Genomic DNA, 23,040 nt, shown 5'->3' on the forward strand with positions numbered 1-23,040 from the left:
CATTTTGGGGATACGCTCTAGAGACAGCTACATTCACTTTAAATAGGGCACCGTCTAAATCCGTTGAGACGACACCGTATGAATTATGGTTTGGAAAGAAACCTAAGCTGTCGTTTCTAAAAGTTTGGGGATGCGAAGCTTATGTCAAGAAACTTCAACCTGAAAAGCTCGAACCCAAGTCGGAAAAATGCGTATTCATAGGATACCCTAAGGAAACTGTAGGGTATACCTTCTACTTAAGATCCGAAGGCAAGATCTTTGTTGCCAAGAACGGATGCTTTCTGGAAAAAGAGTTTCTCTCGAAAGAAGTAAGTGGGAGGAAAGTAGAACTCGATGAAGTACTACCTCTTGAGCGGGATAGTGACGCAGCACAGGAAACCGTTCCTGTGATGCCCACACCAACTGAAGAGGAAAACCATGATAATGATCAAGGTACTTCGGATCAAGTTACTGCTGAACTTCGTAGGTCCACAAGGACACGTTCCGCACCAGAGTGGTACGGCAACCCTGTCCTGGAAATCATGTTGTTAGACAACAATGAACCTTCGAACTATGAAGAAGCAATGGCGGGCCCGGATTCCAACAAATGGCTTGAAGCCATGAAATCCGAGATAGAATCCATGTATGAAAACAAAGTATGGACTTTGACAGACTTGCCCGATGATCGGCGAGCGATAGAAAACAAATGGATCTTTAAGAAGAAGACGGACGCGGATGGTAATGTTACCATCTATAAAGCTCGACTTGTCGCTAAGGGTTATCGACAGGTTCAAGGGATTGACTACGACGAGACATTCTCTCCCGTAGCGAAGCTAAAGTCCGTCCGAATCATGTTAGCAATTGCCGCATACTATGATTATGAGATATGGCAGATGGACGTCAAAACAGCATTCCTTAACGGGCATCTTAAGGAAGAACTGTATATGATGCAGCCGGAAGGTTTTGTCGATCCTCGGAACGCTAACAAAGTATGCAAGCTCCAGCGATCCATTTATGGACTGGTGCAAGCATCTCGGAGTTGGAACATTCGCTTTGATGAGATGATCAAAGCGTTTGGGTTTATGCAGACTTATGGAGAAGCCTGCGTTTACAAGAAAGTGAGTGGGAGCTCTGTAGCATTTCTCATATTATATGTAGATGACATACTCCTGATGGGAAATAATATAGAATTTCTGGACAGCATTAAGGCCTACTTGAATAAGTGTTTTTCAATGAAGGACCTTGGAGAAGCTGCTTATATATTAGGCATCAAGATCTATAGAGATAGATCGAGACGCCTCATAGGTCTTTCACAAAGCACATACCTTGATAAGATTTTGAAGAGATTCAGAATGGATCAGTCCAAGAAGGGGTTCTTGCCTATGTTACAAGGTGTGAGACTGAGCTCAGCTCAGTCACCGACCACGGCAAAAGATAAAGAAGAGATGAGTGTCATCCCCTATGCTTCAGCCATAGGATCTATTATGTATGCCATGCTGTGTACCAGACCCGATGTAAACCTTGCCGTAAGTTTGGTAGCAAGATACCAAAGTAATCCCGGCAAGGAACACTGGACAGCGGTCAAGAATATCCTGAAGTACCTGAAAAGGACAAAGGACATGTTTCTCGTTTATGGAGGAGACGAAGAGCTCGTCGTAAAGGGTTACGTCGACGCTAGCTTCGACTCAGATCTGGATGACTCTAAGTCACAAACCGGATACGTGTATATGTTGAATGGTGGAGCAGTAAGCTGGTGCAGCTGCAAGCAGAGCGTCGTGGCGGGATCTACGTGTGAAGCGGAGTACATGGCAGCCTCGGAGGCAGCACATGAAGCGATTTGGGTGAAGGAGTTCATCACCGACCTAGGAGTCATACCCAATGCGTCGGGGCCGATCAAACTCTTCTGTGACAACACTGGAGCTATTGCCCTCGCAAAGGAGCCCAGGTTTCACAAGAAGACCAGGCACATCAAGCGTCGTTTCAACTCCATCCGTGAAAATGTTCAAGATGGAGACATAGAGATTTGCAAAGTGCACACGGATCTGAATGTCGCAGATCCGCTGACTAAACCTCTCTCGCGTGCAAAACATGATCAACACCAGAACTCTATGGGTGTTCGATTCATCACAATGTAACTAGATTGGTGACTCTAGTGCAAGTGGGAGACTGTTGGAAATATGCCCTAGAGGCAATAATAAAAGTATTATTATATTTCATTGTTCATGATAATTGTCTTTTATTCATGCTATAACTGTATTATCCGGAAATCGTAATACACGTGTGAATACTTAGACCACACTATGTCCCTGGTAAGCCTCTAGTTGACCAGCTCGTTGTGATCAACAGATAGTCATGGTTTCCTGACTATGGACATTGGATGTCGTTGATAACGGGATCACATCATTAGGAGAATGATGTGATGGACAAGACCCAATCCTAAGCATAGCATAAAAGATCGTGTAGTTCGTTTTGCTAGAGCTTTGCAAGTGTCAAGTATCTCTTCCTTCGACCATGAGATCGTGTAACTCCCGGATACCGTAAGAGTGCCTTGGGTGTATCAAACGTCACAACGTAACTGGGTGACTATAAAGGTGCATTACAGGTATCTCCGAAAGTAGCTGTTGGGTTGACACGGATCGAGACTGGGATTTGTCACTCCGTATGACGGAGAGGTATCTCTGGGCCCACTCGGTAATGCATCATCATATTGAGCTCAATGTGACCAAGGTGTTGGACACGGGATCATGCATTACGGTACGAGTAAAGTGACTTGCCGGTAACGAGACTGAACAAGGTATTGGGATACCGACGATCGAGTCTCGGGCAAGTAACGTACCGATTGACAAAGGGAATTGCATACAGGGTTTGATCGAATCCTCGACATAGTGGTTCATCCGATGACAACATCGAGGAGCATGTGGGAGCCATCATGGGTATCCAGATCCCGCTGATGGTTATTGACTGAGAGCGTCTCGGTCATGTCTGCATGTCTCCCGAACCCGTAGGGTCTACACACTTAAGGTTCGGTGACGCTAGGGTTATGAAGATATGTATATGCAGAAACCCGAATGTTGTTCGGAGTCCCGGATGAGATCCCGGACGTCACGAGGAGTTCCGGAATGGTCCGGAGGTAAAGAATTATATATAGGAAGTGCTATTTCGGGCATCGGGACAAGTTTCGGGGTTATCGGTATTGTACCGGGACCACCGGAAGGGTCCCGGGGGTCCACCGGGTGGGGCCACCTGTCCCGGGGGGCCACATGGGCTGTAGGGGGTGCGCCTTGGCCATCATGGGCCAAGGGCACCAGCCCCTATAGGCCCATGCGCCTAGGGTTTCCCCCTAGGAGGAGTCCTAGTGGTGGAAGGCACCCCTAGGTGCCTTGGGGGGGAGGGAAACCTCCCCTAGGCCGCCGCCCCCCTAGTAGATCTCATCTACTAGGGCCGGCGCCCCCCTGGCACCCCTATATATAGTGGGGGGAGAGGAGGGACTTCATACACCAGCCCCTGGCGCCTCCACCTCCCCCCGTTACGTCTCTCCCTCGTAGTCTCGGCGAAGCCCTGCTGCTGTGACGCCCTGCATCCACCACCACGCCGTCGTGCTGTTGGATCTTCATCAACCTCTCCTTTCCCCTTGCTGGATCAAGAAGGAGGAGACGTCTCCCGTCCCGTACGTGTGTTGAACGCGGAGGTGCCGTCCGTTCGGCGCTGGTCATCGGTGATTTGGATCACGTCGAGTACGACTACATCATCACCTTGCAAGCTTCCGCGCGCGATCTACAAGTGGTATGTAGATGCAAACTCTCTCCCTAGACTCGTTGCTTAGATGAACTCATAGATGGATCTTGGTGAAACCGTAGGAAAAATTTTAATTTTCTGCAACGTTCCCCAACATATATGTATGCTTGTTTTTGTGGATCTATAATCCAGTGTTTGGTGAAACAGCCCACGTTTGCATCTTGTCATCTCCTGTTTTATCTTACTGATGTGGCTGATGATATAAACAACATGCCATGCACATTATCCAAAATAGATACAATGATTTTCTTTGTCCTTCATCTATGCTTGTTATGTTTACATGGTAATCCAGTAGTGTGGTGAAGCTCCCCGCATTATGAACAATGCCAAATTATGCTATTGATATTCTGAACTTACTCTTTATTTTCTAATTTGAAATTGGATGGAATTGACAGCACAATTATCATCTTTGTTTATACACGTGCAAAACCTGTCATCTCTCTGCTTTGTTTCAGGGTGATATGCCTGATGGCATGCACAAGTATGCTGAAGGTTGTGAGACAAACCCAACATATATTGTAGCAAAGAAGGCAAAACATCTTGAAGATAGCGAGACAACCCCAAAGTCTTGTCTTGATGCAGTGTTCAAGTTACTTGAGACTAATAGTCAGACAAGCTCATAGAATTCATTGTCTGAATCAGTTCGACTTCTTCAGTCCCAAGTTCTAGCAGAAAGGCATTCTGCAACTCAACCTTGACTTGAAGTCCTATCTCTAAGAAAGATTGCGGAGAACACCAATGAGAACATTATCGCTAAATAGCTTCACCTGGAAGCTATGACCGACATGCTAGGCCGGTCTCACAGCCTTGCTCAGCAGCTTGCGCATCAGTTCCCTCGCAAGGCTAACCTTTCTTGAACTGTCTTAGAAGTGGTATCGGTTCAGTATTATTTTGTACGCTGCAATGGTGCCCAGTTTTTGTAATCTGCTTCTTCATTGCGCTTTATGATCACTGGTGGCGAACTTCGATGCCAAGTGGATGTAGTATACCTTAAATCATTTATTGTATAGTGTAGGTTTATTCTTAGTTACTATGCCGTAATTTCTTTATTGTATAGAGTAGGTTTGTTCTTAATTCCTACTAGTTACTGCCATCATTCGCTATCTGAAAAAAAATCAGATGTAGTCGACCGTGTCGAAACATTCTACTCTAACGGGCCTGGTTTTTAGCGGGCCACAATTGGGCCGGCCTGCGTCTTTCTTGGGCCCAAATGATTGGAGCCTTCACACATTGCGCCAGGCCCAAACTTACACCGGCCTATATTTTAGTTGGGCCTTTTGTCGACCCAGCGCTTAGTTTGGCCCAGGTAGCGTTGGGCCATTAACAGGCTGAATATTATACTGCCTGTTACGACCGAGATGAAACCATGGGCCTTTAGCAGGCCAAAATGCATGTTGGGCCTCAATTTTCACTAGTCATCGACGGGCCTTCAGCAGGCCGAAATGTAGATCGGGCCTTTTTGGGCCCAATTAGCTCACGGGCCGTTACCAGGCCGAAACATATCTCGGGCCTTAGTTGGCCCACTGATATCATGGGCCTTTAAGAGGCCAAAAGCTTAGTACAGGCATCAACGGGCCGAATTACGCGACATGCCTTTAACAGGCCCAAAGTCACGTTGGGCTTAACTGTTGCAACCTTTAGCACGGGCCGTTAGTGGGTCCGATGTCCCGTCGGACCATATATGGCCCATGGGCAGGACGGGCCATTCCCAGGCCGAAAGTCACACCGGGCTGAAATGGGCCCATGTCTACATCAGGCCTCTAACATGCCAAAAGTCACTGGGCTGTAGTTGGGCCCAAATATTCAGCGAACAATTAACGGGCCAGATCTGGTTTCGGGCCGCAAATGGGCCCAAATATTGGGCGAACAATTAACGGGCCAGATCTGGCTTCGAGCCGTAAATGGGCCCAAATATTGGGCGAACAATTAACGGGCCAGATCTGGCTTTGGGCCGTAAATGGGCCTTTATTAAGCAGACCGTTATTGGGCTGGCCCACTAGTACCTGATTAAGTACTACAGGCCTTTGACTGGGCCGACCTTTTTAACCTATATGGGCCTCTGTTGGGCCCAGCCACGTGTCGACGTATCATAGGCATGTCTCCTCCAATGGACGGGCGACATCTGGCCCATTGACGAGCTGACAGGTGTTCCCTTCGGCCAATCAGAATTTTACACGTGGAAATTTCCCATTGGTCTGGGCTGTTAACGGGTTATCGGATCCAAAATCCGACCTGAAAGCTTAACGGCGTTCCGTTACGGTGGATGTCACGTGTCGGTCACCCTTGACGAAAGCACTTATGTGACACGTGATTTATTGTCATGGAAGTGGACACTTCCGTGATGATAATTTTGGTAATGTCATGGAACACTTCTACGATAGCACAAGTATGACTATCTTGATTCTGTCATAAAATCGTCATGGATGTACATGCATGACAAAAAACGTGACCTACTGTGACAAACACGTATCATCACGGAAGTGTATTTTTTTGTAGTGTGGGGAAATTACCCGCGGTTAAACCCGGCTCATAATGTTAAGTCATCTCTGGACTTAAGCCGCCCTATTAAGTCATCTTTGGACTTAATCCGATAGATCCTGACCCGACAGAGTCTAACCCGGCAGGTAGTTGTAACCTAGCAGATAGTTGTAACCCGGCAGACAATTGTAACCCAGCGGACAGTCTAACCCGACAGATAGTTGTAACCCGACAGATAATTATAACCCGGCAGATTGTGACCCGGCAGATACATGGAGTCACGGAGATGAGTCTCGGAGATGAGTCGCCTGGAGTTAAGAAGCCCAAGGCGTTAAGAAGCCCACGGAGAGAAGCCCACAATAAGAAGTCAGAAATAGGCTAAGTTCTAATCCTACTAGGACTCTACATGTAAGCCGCCCCTTCAACTTATATAAGGAAGGGCAGGGCACCCCAAGAGGGAGAGGTTGAGAGAGAGAAACAAATCAATATCTCTCGAGATAGAGGTAGCAAAATACCGCCCTCGTAACCGAGATCGTCATCATCATCAATATTAATCAAGCAGGATGTAGGCTTTTACCTCCACTGTGAGGGGCCGAATCTGGGTAAAATCTCGCATCTCTCGTCCCGCTCAACCCCGTTCAAGATACCACTTAGATGCGTTGGCCTCACGACTAAGTCCTCACACTAGGACATCTATCATGACAAAACCATGACAACTTGCTTCCTTGAGCATAACCGGGGGTCATCCCCCTGATAATGGGGCTACGAGACTACTGCATGTATGCACATATCTATACTTGGTTGCACCCGCAAAGAGAAACATATAAAGTGGCTTAGGGATCTGACTTAGAATTATGCTTAGGCATTGGTCGTGTTAGAGATGTACTACTGGGAATTCGAACTCCCTAGAAACGCTTTACTCCTATTGATTCCAACAACTCAAGTCTCATGCTACTTTAATTTACTTTTGCAGTTTAATTTGTCCTTCACACCTACCTCTCAATATTTTAAACTTTGGTTTCACTTTGCTTTGGATCGCAACTAACTTGTAGGCACTATAATCTAAATATTTAAAAGAGACAAAGACTGATTCATGTGCTTCATGTGGGATCGACAAACTTACTTCGGAAAGGATACAACCAAACCTTGTGCACTTGCAAGCCATCAATCACCAAATCGCTCCATAAATGTCCGAACTAGACAGTCCGAACATTTTTTTGCCCATCCAATGCCGGAAACGAAAAATGCCTGCACCAACTCAGACGTGTACCTAAAATCTCTGAATCAGTCTAGACGTATGACATCACACAAACTGGAAACAAATGTATGGGAGGTTGGTGGGCGTCCGACTCTGCCACATACGCCTAGGATAAGCACACCCAAGTATGCTCTGACAAACGTATGCAAAAAGGCGGTGGTCTAGGCTTCTAGGGGCACTTGCGAATGACATTACTATCGTTTGCCTCAATGGTGCGCTCCATCGAACACACTTCGCCAAAGCCCGCAACCGCGATATCGTCAATGTTACCATACTGGGTAAGGAAGACAAGGAGAGATATTTTTAAACCAAATGGTTGGGGCCGGAGGGATGAAGATGACGGTGGTTGACATGAATAGTGCAAAAGGCAACACTTTTTAATTTAGGAATACCCCCGATCAATCACGTGAAGGTGCAAACCGAAGTGTTACACTTTATAAATTTAGAATGAGAAACTGGAACACTCACAACACGCCTATCGCGTTTGCCTCGCACCCCCCTCACAGTTTGTCTGAACCATAGGAAGACGGAACCCCGAAATTTGGGGAGTGGTCTCTTACGGAAGTTGAAGTATTGCGGAAGAAGCCACTGGTGAGTTGCTTCCAAGAACCACAACATGACAAGGAGGCCATATCAACATTAACAAGAACTCGGGTAGAGGTTGTCCTTGTGCATATGCAGCGGATGCAACGTGAGTGTATCACCCACGCAAGCAGCATATTTTGACCCATGATGAAAAATATGGCGAGGCACATTATTTTGTCTTATTCAAAATGTCTTGCTCCAACTGTGAGGACCAAAAATTTAGGGCAGTCGCTGCATGGAAGCATAACCGGCATCTCTTAAGGGAAATAAAAAAAGTGAAGTATTGGAAGCAAGAAAGGAAAGGCAAAACCACCAATCAACGAGGGTTGAGCACCCCTAACTCCCTTCGGAGGACCACCATGGGTTGTGGCCGAAAGGAAATGTGAAGGGGATGATCCTGAATATGAGGATCTACACCAAATCAGTTACTGATGGAGCGCCACTTCCCTCTCATTGCGAGTGACGACCAGGAAGTCGATGAAGACAACAACAAAAGTAACTTGAGAAACAACATGACGTCAAAATGTTTGGGTTTTTAGGGTTTAGGCTCCCGGTAAACAACATGGCCCCACATGCCTCTAGGACATTTGTAATATTTCTAGTAGGTCGATGCATAGAGATACGGGATACACTTCCTATCTCGTCGACGACCGTGACAACGAAAAATGCTAGAAGAGCGAGGAGGGGGAGGGTTAAAGGAGAAATTATAATTTCTCGACATACCCTGTCAGAGAGATCAGATAACAAGACAATGACACTATGTATAGATAGGTTGTACCATTTTTTTAGATAGGTTGTATCATAATCCATGTTGTCTTAAGATTTTGAATCAAAGAAAAAATGCGACATAGTCAATGAGAAAATTTCACATGAAATAGTAACTTCTCATTTTCCTATCCCGAGCTACTCCCTCCGTCCCATAATATAAACACTAATATTATGAGATGGAGGGAGTACTACTTTTCACCACTAATTTTTTGCTTCCATATCTTAATGCTACTTTTCAATTCAAAATAGTGCTGTTATGCAAACCAACCTGTGGTTGGATGGTTAAAGGGACATGTCACCAGAGTTCAAATCCTGGTGCTCGTATTTATTTCTGGATTTATTTCAGGATTTTCGATGATGCGCATTTAGTGGGAGAAGACGTTCACGTCGACGACGAGGCGCCTACGGTGACTTCATAAATCTCAAGATGATATGCCGGCTCAGTGTTTCAGAGGTGCTCATAGGGGTAGAGTATGCATGTGTGTGTTCAGAAGGGTGAGGGTATGCACGTGTATATGAGCGTATGTGTTTGTAGTGATGTTTAAAAAAAATCTTGTTATGAGTAGCCTGATGGACTGCCGCCATGTGTCGTGGTCACAGCTGTTGCCTAGCGTAGCAGTCCCAGTCAATCATACGCCGAATAGAAAGCCGTTTTCCACGAGTAGGCTACTCCTGCCCGCACACGCGCCTCCGCAAACAGGCCGCACCCGATTTGCTCGCGCACTAGGAATCATACGGACACGACACCCAACGGGTGCGGTCCGCTTCGATCCAATCCTCGCTTGCCCCCCCCCCCCCCCGCCCCCCGGCCCCACGCCCTGCTCGCTCCCCCCCCTCCCTACGCCCGGCCCACACACCAACACCCAAACGGACGCCACCACCTGCGTCGGCTCACCCACCAGACCATACGCCTGGTCCACCCGTCCTCCGCGCCAATCACCTCCCTCTCCGATCGGAGGCGGAGCGTGGCCGCGGCGCCGATCCCCCGTGGAAGCCTCCGCGTGTCGCGCCCCATAAATATCCGACCTCGCCGGCGCCCGCGACCTCCGAGAACTCCCCTTCTCCGCCGTGCCCGAACCCTAACCAGCCGCCCGCCTAGCACTACTACCCCTGTGCTGCTGCTGCTGCTAATCCCACTACTACCCTTTTGCCACGGCAGCGTCGGCTGCTCCTGCTGCTGCTAACTGGCGCCGAAACCCTAGCCCCACCCGATGTCGCAGCAGGATCCGGCTGCGGCCGGGGAGGAGCTGCCGGGGGGCCTCTCGCGGAGCAGCTCCGCCAGCCGGCTCAACGCGCAGGCGCCGGAGTTCGTGCCGCGTGTCGCCGCGGCGCCGCCGCCCCCGCCGGTGCAGCCCGTGATCCACGTCTTCGCCGCGCCGCCCCCGCCGCCGCCCGCGTCGTTCTTCGCCGCGGGCCCGCCCCCGCCCCGGCCGCCGTTCGAGTTTTACGCCGCTGTCGGTGCTGGTGGCCCGGGCTTCGTTGCCGTGCCCGAGCATGAGATGGGGCCCGAGCAAGCGGTGCCGCCTCCGCCGCCGCCGGCCCAGGCGCACCAGCAGGGGAGAGAGCTGACCACGGACGACGTGCTGCACAAGATCACCAAGCAGGTTGGTGCTCCTCTTGTTCGTTGCTGTGTTGCTCGATTTCGAATAGGTGTAATTAGATCAGGAGCAGTGAATGTTCTAGGGGCTGTAACATATAATTACATGCGAAGTTTCATGGAGCCAATCATGTCAATTAAATAGGTCCATATTGTTAGTAGCGTCTTTATTTGAAACTGTAATTCAGTCAAGTTTCAACTCTTTTGTACATCGTTATAGTATTTTACTGAGAATGCTGTTGTTTTTCATTTATTATGTTATTACGAGAATAGTTTTTTTCTCTCTACTTCTTCATTTCATAAATTTATAAACCTTGCAGGTGGAGTATTACTTCAGTGATATAAACCTGGCCACTACAGAACATTTGATGAGGTTTATTTCTAAGGATCCTGAAGGATATGGTGAGTTGAATGCTTGCATCTCAAGCTATTTCCTTGAGACATGTAATGCAAATTCATCAAACTGATTAAGTTGATTGTATGATTGCTTCTGGAAGGTGAATAGAAAAAAAAATCATGTTTATGATCTTGCTACTTTAAAGCTTTCAGCTGACAGTGAGAACTCAAAAGAGGCTTCCAGAAATGAATAACTGGATATATTATGCATGTTACTGTTTCGTTACTTTCCTAGAAGATACATGTTTCTTTCTTTGAAATGAAGATAGCATCGTACTTAACATAATATAGATCATGCTTTTCTTTTTGCAGTATATTATGTTACTTTGGATAGAATTTCTCTTGGACTGTCTTTGACCTAATTAGGAATTAGGATTGCATTGATTCATTCTATTCTAAAATTGGTTCAAAGGATTGGACTATGATTTGTCCAATACCAATTGACAAATCAAGATAAATATTTTTTAATCTTACCATGTATTATTATCTTCTACTACCTCAGTTATTAACAGGACAATGGTTGCCATACTGATCAGAAAATAGTTACTCCCTCCGATCCATATTACTTGTCGCTATAAAGTTGTACTAAAGCAGCGACACGTAATATGGATCGGATGAAGTACCTATATTTGACCGAGTTCTCTCATATGAAAATCTTTCAACTGTGAGTGTGTGACTTCCATATGCTACTTTTGTTTACTTTATTTTGATAAAGAACGGGAAATCAAGTTCTGTCTATTGTAGAGAAAAATTACCACCTTTGATACTTGGACAAACAAATATAAATTGGTATCTGATTTACATTCTCCCTCAATGCAGTACCGATGTCAGTTGTTGCTTCCTTTAAGAAAATTAAGGCTCTGGTGCAAAATAGTTCCATGCTTGCTTCAGCTCTTCGAACTTCATCAAAGCTTGTAAGTTCAATGATAATCCTGTTGTATAATGTAGCAAGATCTCAGAACGGACTTTTATTATTTTTGAAATTATTTCATTTATCAACAGGGTACCTCATAAGTCATGAGAATATGACCAATCGCAGCAAATCTACTGATTTATTATGACTGCAGTTACATTTATGATTGTTTGGTTATACATGCAGGTGGTTACTGAAGATGGAAACAGAGTAAAGCGTGTACAGCCATTTACAGAATCAGATTTAGAGGAACTACAGGTAATTATGAGGTCTTTATACATTACATGCAACAACCATATGCTTTAGTTTCCTTTTATGGATAAAATAGCTGAACCGTAATAAGGAAGACTTGCTGTGTCTTGTAGGCCCGAATTGTTGTTGCAGAAAATCTTCCAGATGATCATTGTTACCAGAACCTTATGAAGATTTTCTCATCTGTTGGCAGGTAATAATTATTGTAGATCAGAAAAAAGTGCAGCTATTCTCTTCCTGTCTTGAGAAAACTGATACATGTTTCTCTGCTGATTCTTGTTTCCATGTTGCAGTGTAAAGACAATCAGAACATGCTATCCTCAGACCCCAAATGGCAGTGGTCCAGTTACTAATAGATCTGCTAAACTAGATATGCTTTTCGCCAACAAGGTAATTATTATTCCTGTTTATAACACTCAAATATCATATTCTTAATGGCAGTTGTTTTGTGATGGTTGCATGGGTAACTATTTTTGGTCAATTGAATCTTCCCTGAACCCTGTATCCTTGGACAGCCTGAATGGACTAACTTCAGTACAACATATGTTCATTTTATGTGAAGTAGGGGTGGATATGTGTGGATGCATTATTTACATGGTATTATTAGACTAGATAATTGCCTGTGAGTTGCAACAGGGGCATAATTATTCTAGTGGGTTAGCCTGTGAGTTATGTACCATATCAATGCGATTGTGTAAAAATATAAGATTTTATTTGGGAACTCTTATTGGTAAGCATCTACTGGCTTACACAAAGAAAACATAATTTTATTTGGTAAGCCAATAAGAGGTGGGGCTGTTGATGTGGTTTTTAGAGAAAACCAGTGGAAAAAATCAGGGATGAGAAGAAAATAAAATCTAAACGGAGAGAGGGGGGGGGGGGAGGGTTGCAATAATCCAATTAAAATTGAGATTTTAAGATCAGCTGGATAAGTACTTTATAATAGGCCACCACGTCCCCATAAAAGGTTTTAATGTTGTGCCATTTTCTCATTACCAATGATACAATAAGATAGAGGAGTTAGGGCCAGTTCTTTTGCTGGCTTCTAGAATAAGCTGCCCCCTACCCAGCTTATTTTAGAAGCCCAACCAAAAATATATTTTTAGAAGCCTACTAGTCAAGTCTTAGAGTAAGACTTGACTAGTATGGCCCTTAATTCTAGAAGCCCAAACAAGCCACAAAAAGAACTGGCCCTTAATACATGTACATTGCCTTCCCCACCAGACGGTCGCACACATCCTCTCTCTGTTATGCAGTATGGCTTCAGATGCCTAAACAGATTGACCAATAATTTTATGATATGCAGCTTGGTTTAAATGAATGATTGCATTTTTGCAGTTAAACTGTTATTATCATAGTCTTTGTTTTCACCATTACCTTGATGTGTGTTAGTGCACCTTTTGCTGATTGATGATTGTCAAGCTAATAGTTTTGCCCTGATGGCAGCTGCACGCTTTTGTTGAGTATGAGACTATTGAGGATGCTGAAAAAGCGGTATTTATCTTCACATAACCTCTTTAATAGCATAATTACTTGCTTGCCCGTATTACCAATGACATCACTTCATCCAATACAGATTGTGGTTCTTAATGATGAGAGGAACTGGAGAAGCGGGCTTAGAGTTCGGTTGTTGAATTCTTGCATGGTAATCATCCATTGGGTTTAATAAGTTGGACATGAGATAGTTTTGGTGCTAAACTGCTTAAGCAAAACCCCATGATGATAAGTACTTGCCATAACATCTCAAGTCATCAGGTTGCGATGAGGCTACAAGAATGAAGCATTTGTACAACTTTATTTCTTATACACGTAATTCTGTCATTTTGCAAAATGTGACTCCGTTTACATTTGGAATGATGCATTAATAATGCATATTTTCTCCTTAGTTCTTGTAGCTCACCTTAAGTATGTTCATTTACTAGGATGCAAGGTCAAAGTGTGTTTAAAAATACTCGTTTCTTCATTTAGGAGCCAAAAAAAATATATTAATTGATTGGCAATTACAATCATAATTCATACCGAATGGGAGGGTTACAGAGTTCAGAGCATTAGACAGCTAGACACTGTCTGGTTGTGAACAGCGCAACAAATTTGTTAAGGGCTGAACTAACACATCCTCCCCGCCCCCTGGCTCACAAAAACAATGTCAAAATAACTACCCACTACCACCACCTGCGCCAAGCTGTTGGATCTGTTTGAGAATCGTTGCCTTATGATTCTTACTTGTTCTCCTCAGCAACTCCAAAGCCTACCAATCTGTCTCAATCACGACAAGCTTATAGTTCATGTTGCGTCACCTGGACTCCATAATGGTAGGCATAAGCTTCTGCAGTAAGCATGTTTGGCATATACTACCTCCGTCCGGGTTTATTGGTCCCCTTCGTATTTTGTGCCTAATTTTGACCGTAGATTTGACTAACAAAATATACGTTGTATGTCACAAAACTTATATTGTGGATTCATATTCGAAAGAGGTTTCCGATGATACTATTTTTGTGGTACATAATATATTTTTTTGTTAGTTAAATCAAATGTCAAAGTTTAACCCAAAATACAAGGGGGCTAATAAACCTGGACGGAGGTAGTAATCATATATAGTTGACTCATGGAGATGGTTTCAACTGTTCAAGTGATGGAATTTTCAATCATGCTCATTGTTACAACCCTCCACCCTGTTTCGGTGACTTTCTACAACAACAAACAACAACAAAGCCTTTAGTCCCAAGCAAGTTGGGGTAGGCTAGAGGTGAAACCCATAAGATCTCGCAACCAACTCATGGCTCTGGCACATGGATAGCAAGCTTCCACGCACCCCTGTCCATAGCTAGCTCTTTGTCGATACTCCAATCCTTCAGGTCTCTCTTAACGGACTCCTCCCATGTCAAAATCGGTCGACCCCGCCCTCTCTTGACATTCTCCGCACGCTTTAGCCGTCCGCTATGCACTGGAGCTTCTAGAGGCCTGCGCTGAATATGCCCAAACCATCTCAAACGATGTTGGACAAGCTTCTCCTCAATTGGTGCTACCCCAACTCTATCTCGTATATCATCATTCCGGACTCGATCCTTCCTCGTGTGGCCACACATCCATCTCAACATATGCATCTCCGCCACACCTAACTGTTGAACATGTCGCCTTTTAGTCGGCCAACACTCCGCGCCATACAACATTGCGGGTCGAACCGCCGTCCTGTAGAACTTGCCTTTTAGCTTTTGTGGCACTCTCTTGTCACAGAGAATGCCAGAAGCTTGGCGCCACTTCATCCATCCGGCTTTGATTCGATGGTTCACATCTTCATCAATACCCCCATCCTCCTGCAACATTGACCCCAAATTCCGAAAGGTGTCCTTCCGAGGTACCACCTGGCCATCAAGGCTAACCTCCTCCTCCTCACAGCTAGTAGTACTGAAACCGCACATCATGTACTCGGTTTTAGTTCTACTAAGCCTAAACCCTTTCGATTCCAAGGTTTGTCTCCATAACTCTAACTTCCTATTTACCCCCGTCCGACTATCGTCAACTAGCACCACATCATCCGCAAAGAGCATACACCATGGGATATCTCCTTGTATACCCCTTGTGACCTCATCCATCACCAATGCAAAAAGATAAGGGCTCAAAGCTGACCCCTGATGCAGTCCTATCTTAATCGGGAAGTCATCAGTGTCGACATCACTTGTTCGAACACTTGTCACAACATTATTGTACATGTCCTTGATGAGGGTAATGTACTTTGCTGGGACTTTGTGTTTCTCCAAGGCCCACCACATGACATTCCGCGGTATCTTATCATAGGCCTTCTCCAAGTCAATGAACACCATATGCAAGTCCTTCTTATGCTCCCTATATCTCTCCATAAGTTGTCGTACCAAGAAAATGGCTTCCATGGTCGACCTCCCAGGCATGAAACCAAACTGATTTTTGGTCACGCTTGTCATTCTTCTTAAGCGGTGCTCAATGACTCTCTCCCATAGCTTCATTGTATGGCTCATCAGCTTAATTCCACGGTAATTAGTACAACTCTGAACATCTCCCTTGTTCTTGAAGATTGGTACTAATATACTCCGTCTCCATTCTTCTGGCATCTTGTTTGCCCGAAAAATGAGGTTGAAAAGCTTGGTTAGCCATACTATCGCTATGTCCCCGAGACCTTTCCACACCTCAATGGGGATACAATCAGGGCCCATCGCCTTGCCTCCTTTCATCCTTTTTAAAGCCTCCTTCACCTCAGACTCCTGGATGCGCCGCACAAAACGCATGCTGGTCTCATCAAAGGAGTCATTCAGTTCAATGGTAGAACTCTCATTCTCCCCATTGAACAGCTTGTCGAAGTACTCCCGCCATCTATGCTTAATCTCTTCGTCCTTCACCAAGAGTTGGCCTGCTCCGTCCTTGATGCATTTGACTTGGCCAATATCCCTCGTCTTCCTCTCCCGGATCTTAGCCATCTTATAGATGTCCCTTTCACCTTCCTTCGTGCCTAACAGTTGGTAGAGGTCCTCATATGCCCGACCCCTTGCTTCACCAACAGCTCGCTTTGCGGCCTTCTTCGTCATCTTGTACTTCTCTATGTTGTCTGCACTCCTATCCAGGTATAGGCGTCTGAAGCAATCTTTCTTCTCTTTAAGCGCCTTCTGGACATCATCATTCCACCACCAGGTATCCTTATCTTCGCTTCTCCTTCCCCTGGACACTCCAAACTCCTCCGAGGCCACCTTACGAATGCAAGTCGCCATCTTCATCCACACATTGTCCGCATCCCCTCCTTCCTCCCAAGGGCCCTCCTTAAATACCCTCTCCTTGAACACCTGAGCTACCTCCCCCTTGAGCTTCCACCACTTCGTTCTAGCGACCTTGGCACGCTTATCCCGCTGGACACGAATCCGAAAGCGGAAGTCAGCAACCACCAGCTTATGCTGGGGTACAACACTCTCCCCAGGTATCACCTTACAGTCTAGGCACGCACGCCTATCTTCTCTTCTCGAGAGGATGAAATCAATCTGGCTAGAGTGTTGGCCACTACTAAAAGTCACCAGATGTGATTCTCTCTTTCTAAAGAGGGTGTTAGCTACAATCATGTTGTAGGCTAGAGCAAAGCTTAAGACATCTTCTCCTTCTTGATTCTTGATGCCATAGCCAAAGCCCCCATGCGCCCCTTCAAAACCTGTGTTAGATGTACCCACGTGGCCATTGAGGTCTCCTCCTATGAAGAGCTTCTCACCAATCGGTACACTCCTAACCATGTCTTCCAAGCCTTCCCAGAACTCCCTCTTGGTGTTCTCATTGTGGCCTACTTGCGGGGCATATGCGCTGATAACATTGAGAACCAAGTCCTCAGCTACCAGCTTGACCAGGATAATCCGGTCCCCACGTCTCCTGACGTCTACCACTCCATACTTGAGGCTCTTGTTGATCAAGATGCCTACGCCATTTCTGTTTGCAGCCGTCCCCGTGTACCACAGCTTGAAGCCGGTATCCTCCACCTCCTTCGCCTTCTGTCCTCTCCATTTGGTTTCTTGGACGCAAAGGATATCAACACCTCTCCTCACTGCTGCATCAACTAGCTCCCGAAGCTTCCCTGTCAGAGACCCTACGTTCCAGCTACCTAAGCGAATCCTCCTAGGCTCGGCTAGCTTCCTTACCCTTCGCACTCGTCGAGTCAAATGCGAAGACCCTTGCTCATTTTCCACTACATCCGGGCGCCGATGTAGCGCGCCACTAAGGATGCGACGACCCGATCCTTGCTCACTTGCCACCGTATCCGGATCAAGATACGGCGCGCCACTTGGGGGGTGACGGCCCGGCCCTTGCCCATTTTCCACCACACCCGGGTTCCGATGTGGCGCGTCGCTGAGAGGGTTACGCCCCAACGAAAACTTTTGGGTTTCATCTCCATAAGAGTGGCTGAGTTTTTACGTTGGCTCGCCAAGCCTATCACAACCCTCCTCCTTTACCCGGGCTTGGGACCGGCTATGTTGAGACAACATAGGCGGAATTTTTCGGTGACTTTCTACACTACACAAAATTCTTTATTCGAGCATCTTTTGTTTGAGACATGTCCTTATAGACTGATTTAATCATGCCCTAGTTCGCTCAAAAATAACATCTTGTTTGGTTGGATGTTAATCGGCAGTAAAATATGTAAAGTATATGGGAATACCACTTGCCCCCCTATTAGAAATATGCATTCCAGATTTGCTCTGAGAAAAGAATGTTGCAATTCCCTTGGAGGGAAATACTGTAGTGGCTCAACACTATCCATTTTGAACCCTCCGGGCATATCAATATGAAGTCTGCCATAATTAAAGTACCATTAGTTGCATTTACTTAACTTCATAATGGCATCCAGCACCAGTTGGCATAATCAATTATGTCAAGGAACAAAATTGGAAGTATACTAGGTGATGTTCATGCATGGTTTGTGTTTCAAACCAGCTGGCACTAAATTGTGGCTGTATTCAAGCCAAACTGCACCATTTTATGGTTTTCTACTGTTAAAAACCCTGCATTTGAGTCTCCTCTGATGTTATGGATGTGAAATCGAGGATGCATTAGGCTTGAACCCGTTACGCAAGAATTAATACTAGCGTCGCCAATCTCTTTTTGGCTCAGCATGCCTTTTGAAGATTGTCGTTACTTGAATACTTGGTATAATTTGTGTCCATATGAGGTATCACCACAAAATTTCTCCATCTATGTTGGATGCACCTCCAAGGAAATTACGACTAATATACTCTACAAGATTGATGTGTTCTAACATGTACTACCCCTGTTCATTTTTATAAGACGTTTTAGACATTCAGACACTGTTCAAAACAGTACAACGCAAGCTGTCTGAAACGTCTTATAAAAACAAACGGAGGGAGTATAAGTTTAGCTTGTTAATAACTTAATATGAATACAAAAAACATTTGCCTTTTAGAAACTGTAACTTACAAAAATGGATATTTGACATGCATTGGGATCAAAATCATGAACCTTGTTCTAAAAAAAAATCATGAACCTTTTGTTGTTAGCAAGGCATCTTTTAACATAAGTAGTCCGCCTCCCTGTTTAATCGAATCTTCGCCCTACAGTATGTTCAAACTTCAAACAGTGACCCGTGTATTTCACTTCTGACCTATTAGGAAGAATCATAAATGTGATATATCATTTGAAGATTACTCCCTCCGTTCCGATTTACTCGTCGTGGTTTTAGTTCAAATTTGAACTAAAACCACGACGATTAAATCGGAACGGAGGGAGTACATCAGTAGCAGCTTACAATATGATACAGTGCTTTTAAAATTTGTTTGTGTATTGTAGAAGTAGCTTAATATCATAGTTAAAAACGGGGTGCCCTCCTTAAGTGCACTTAGGCTCTAGGCGATGGCAAAATGCTCAGCGCTTAATTGCGCTTTGGTCAGAAAAATGCAAGGCGGTGGTAAAGCGCACAATTAAAGCATAGTGTTTGTTTGCATGTTGCATAAAAAAAACTGTTTCCTAAAACATTATAATGTGTTTTGTGTTATAGGCTAAGGGAAGCAAAGGTAAGAAGAGCGGGCATGAAACTGATGTACATGGTGAGGAGGATGTTTCCACTTCTGATCAACCAAATGATAAACATTCAGAAGAAACATCTCAACCGTCAGATGCAATAGGAGAGCATGTTGTAAGTATTCCTTCTGCGTTTCGGAACATGCAGTATTTTTTTTCAGTCTTGTTTAGTAAAGGTGAGCATGAGATTTAATGATATTTTATCTTGATTCACCTCATTATCTTCTGTCTCTATTCAGCATATTATTGGGTAAGCACCACACTTAACTGCTCTTTCTCCTTCACAAGACATTAAGACCATTGATAATATGCTCCCTCGTTTCTACTCCCTCCGTCCCATAATATAAGAACATCTTTTACACTAACTAGTGTCAAAAATGCTCTTATATTACCGCTCAGTGGCTTGAGCCCACAGTGGTGGTCTCCCCCACCTACGTTTGAGTCCGCCTCAGAGCGTATTCCGCTGGGGTGTTTTCTGCAGAGAGGTCTCATCTCTATCTAACTAACGGACAGTTAGGCCTAATTTGGTTGCAAGGGGAAAGCATCCCAGGACTCTAATCCTCCGCCAGGGGATTGCCATGGCCATCGGGGATCCCCTCCTCCTACCACGGGGAGATCACCATGGCAGTTTGGAAGACAGGGTAGTGGGAAGAAGATCACGTCCAGAAAAGATGCTAGGCATAGCGCTCAGGTAGTCGCTGGAGGAGATCTATAGATGCACCCGCGTGAGTTGTGACTTTTCTCCCCGACCTATCTAGGCGTGGATCTCTCACCCAGGGAAAGGAAGGGGATCGGGGCAACATTTCCCTGGCGAGCGAGCGACCAAACGTAGTCGTAGTTTTCCACGGGCCGAGTTTGCCTCGTGGGCTCTGTGCCCTGGTATTTGACGGGGATCCCCTCGGGATCACGGGCTACCAAACTAGCCCTTAAAGGAGGGATCCCCCCCCCCCCTCTCTTGAGTCAAACTTTTTCTTTCCTACCATTCTCTTACTTTATAAGCTAATTAATCCCCAGCCTGACCAGAGTGCACCTTTGCCAACATTATTGAACACACCATAGAAAGAATTTAAAAACTACCATTGCAACCATTTGTCCAATTATAGGCCCAATTTGGAAGAGCAGTCTGTGTGTTTGCTGTCAACCAGCTAATACCAGAAGAATATTTTTGAACTTGGTACTTGCCCTGTAGTTTCAACAGTACATCGCTGCAAGGTTACCTGTTTTACTTTGAGTTGTCATCTGAATGTTTTGAAATTCAATTGATTGTGTCTATTTATGTACCTCCAAGCTTGTTTGAAGGGACTTTTCCCCATAGACCTGAAAGCAATTGATTTTGTACAGTCCGAGGAGAGCACTGGAGATACAGGCCGCGGGCGTGGCAGAGGCCGAGGGCGTGGAGGTAGAGGCAGAGGGCGTGGCTACCATAACAACCATAACAACAACCAATACCACCATAACAACCATCCGCAGCAGCAGCAGCACTATCAGAACAGCAACAATCAAGGTAACAACAACCGGAGTGGCGCCCATCCTGTCGGAACCCCGCCTTCCAGCCACCCAGTGAAGGCCGAGCAGCAGCAGACACAGTCATCGCCTCCCGCGGGAGCGAACAAGCAGCTTCCAGGGCCGCGTATGCCAGACGGCACCCGTGGGTTCTCAATGGGCAGAGGAATGCCGCAAACATCGACGCCCAGCATATCGACTAGTGAACCTTGAACTTGATTCGTGGCCACAGGAGAGACGAGACACAGCTTGTGCTGCTGATTGCCATGTTGATAGAGAGATGGCGAGAGACTTGTCTTTTAGGAGTCTTGTCTTTTGAATGTGCTTTCTGATTTACAGACCATAACATGGTTTTGCGCGTGCTGTGTGTACTTTAAAACCGGTAGCGCAGTGGTTTCGGAGTGATTATGGCCACCATATTGTAACTCCTATTTTTTTGCTCCTTTTTGCCTCTTTGACTGTAAGATTGTAGCAGTAAAAGCTCTTTTGGGCACAGAAAGGTAAAGAAAATAAAAGGAACATGATAAAGATGCTGATGTTTTATGTAGTGCGCTTTTATACTCCGTCGCTCAGCTGAGTGAGACTCATGGTGGTTCGCAAATATTTTTGCAAGTGGGAAATTATAAAATGACGCCTGGTTTATACATGTCCTGTTGAAGATTGGCAAGTTTCTTGTTCTGTACTCCCTCCGTTTGGAATTACTTGTCACAAAAATGGATGTATCTACAATTAAAATACATCTAGATACATTCATTTTTGGACGAGTAACTCCGAACGAAGGAAGTATGTGTCAAGTTCATGATGGCGATAACGTCAAGCCTGCATAAAGTTTTCATTCGATATAATAGAAAAAGGTATGAGAAACACACGATTTTTCTTCGGGGACACTATTCATCAGATTGATTCAGAAGAGTGTAGCAAAGAGAAGAGATAGAAAATATTTCCTTGATCACAATTCTAACAAATAATTGTACAATTCATTTGGAACTTTACGTTAAGGGCTTCACTAGCACGCGACGAGCTAGCATAGAGTGACTGAAAATCCAGTTTGGGCTAGTCGATTCGCTGTGAGCCTCGCCCTCGCCCCAACCGCCGCCCATGGCCGTGCCGCCGTAGGGCTGGACCAAAAGCTCGTAACTCGCGAGCTTAATGAGCGCTCGATAGTTTGGCTCGTTAAGCTCATAGCTCGCTTCTTAATGAACAGAGCCAATCATTGATTTCAGCTTGTTAATCTTAACGAGCTTAACGAGCGAGCTAACGAGTTTCACGAGTAGCTCGTTAAGCTCGTTAGTAACAACACAACACATATTTTTTCATCTTACGTGACAAACTTTTGTAGCACCTCAGCCCATATATTCAATCTAATCGACATATGAGGCAACAAACTACTGCATTTCTTTTTATAGTCATCATATTTCGTCTTGGAAACCACACCTACACATTCATCATCTATATCGTAACACATTATAATCTGTTAACGAGTGCTCGCGAGCGCTCACGAGCTTAACGAGCTTCAAACGAGCCGAGCCGAGCAGGGTTTTCTGCTCGTTAATCTTAACGAGCTTAACGAGTCGAGTCTTAACGAGCACGAGCTTAATGAGTACGAGCTTAACGAGCCGAGTTGCTCATTAGTCCACCCCTCCGCAGCCGCCCCGGACCATCCCTCTAACCCACCCATAAACCATTTCTTTCGACGAACATGCACCATACCGCCAACACCCCTAGATAGATAATGGGTCGCTTGCCACCTTAAATAGATAGTGAGGTCGTCTGCCACCCTAAGATAGACCAAAGGGCTTCTCCGGCAAGCCGATGACGGCTTCGTCCTTCTCCCCATCGGCATCTTCCTTCCTTCTAAAATCGACTAACCCAAAAACTATTTTCAGGCGAATTACAAGTAGCTATTGTGGCATCGAGCAGCGTCGTGCGTTACCTCGTTGTAATCAGAACAAGACAACCCAGTTTTACTTGGATCCCTTA

The 23,040-nt window shown here is 45.4% G+C and overlaps 1 protein-coding gene across 1 annotated transcript; it reads left to right on the plus strand.

Annotated features, from left to right (window-relative positions):
- Positions 1-9,752: 9,752 nt before the first annotated feature.
- Positions 9,753-21,590, plus strand: LOC123091204 (la-related protein 6B). The gene is made up of 10 exons (XM_044512637.1): positions 9,753-10,467; positions 10,781-10,862; positions 11,676-11,770; positions 11,956-12,027; positions 12,135-12,214; positions 12,315-12,411; positions 13,468-13,515; positions 13,598-13,666; positions 19,535-19,672; positions 20,899-21,590. Exons 1-10 carry the CDS (start codon positions 10,075-10,077, stop codon positions 21,271-21,273), a joined length of 1,449 nt encoding a protein of 482 aa, XP_044368572.1. The 5' UTR covers positions 9,753-10,074; the 3' UTR covers positions 21,274-21,590.
- Positions 21,591-23,040: the final 1,450 nt, after the last annotated feature.

The sequence above is a fragment of the Triticum aestivum genome, chromosome 4B (assembly GCF_018294505.1).
Source record: "Triticum aestivum cultivar Chinese Spring chromosome 4B, IWGSC CS RefSeq v2.1, whole genome shotgun sequence".
NCBI classification, from domain to species: domain Eukaryota; kingdom Viridiplantae; phylum Streptophyta; class Magnoliopsida; order Poales; family Poaceae; genus Triticum; species Triticum aestivum.

Bases quoted from the DNA above. Each gene is read 5' to 3' on its own strand.
- LOC123091204 (XM_044512637.1), top strand. From the start codon at position 10,075: ATGTCGCAGCAGGATCCGGCTGCGGCCGGGGAGGAGCTGCCGGGGGGC. The intron at 12,028-12,134 runs GTAATTATGAGG...TGTGTCTTGTAG, and splicing joins CAGATTTAGAGGAACTACAG to GCCCGAATTGTTGTTGCAGA. The intron at 19,673-20,898 runs GTAAGTATTCCT...GATTTTGTACAG, and splicing joins ATGCAATAGGAGAGCATGTT to TCCGAGGAGAGCACTGGAGA.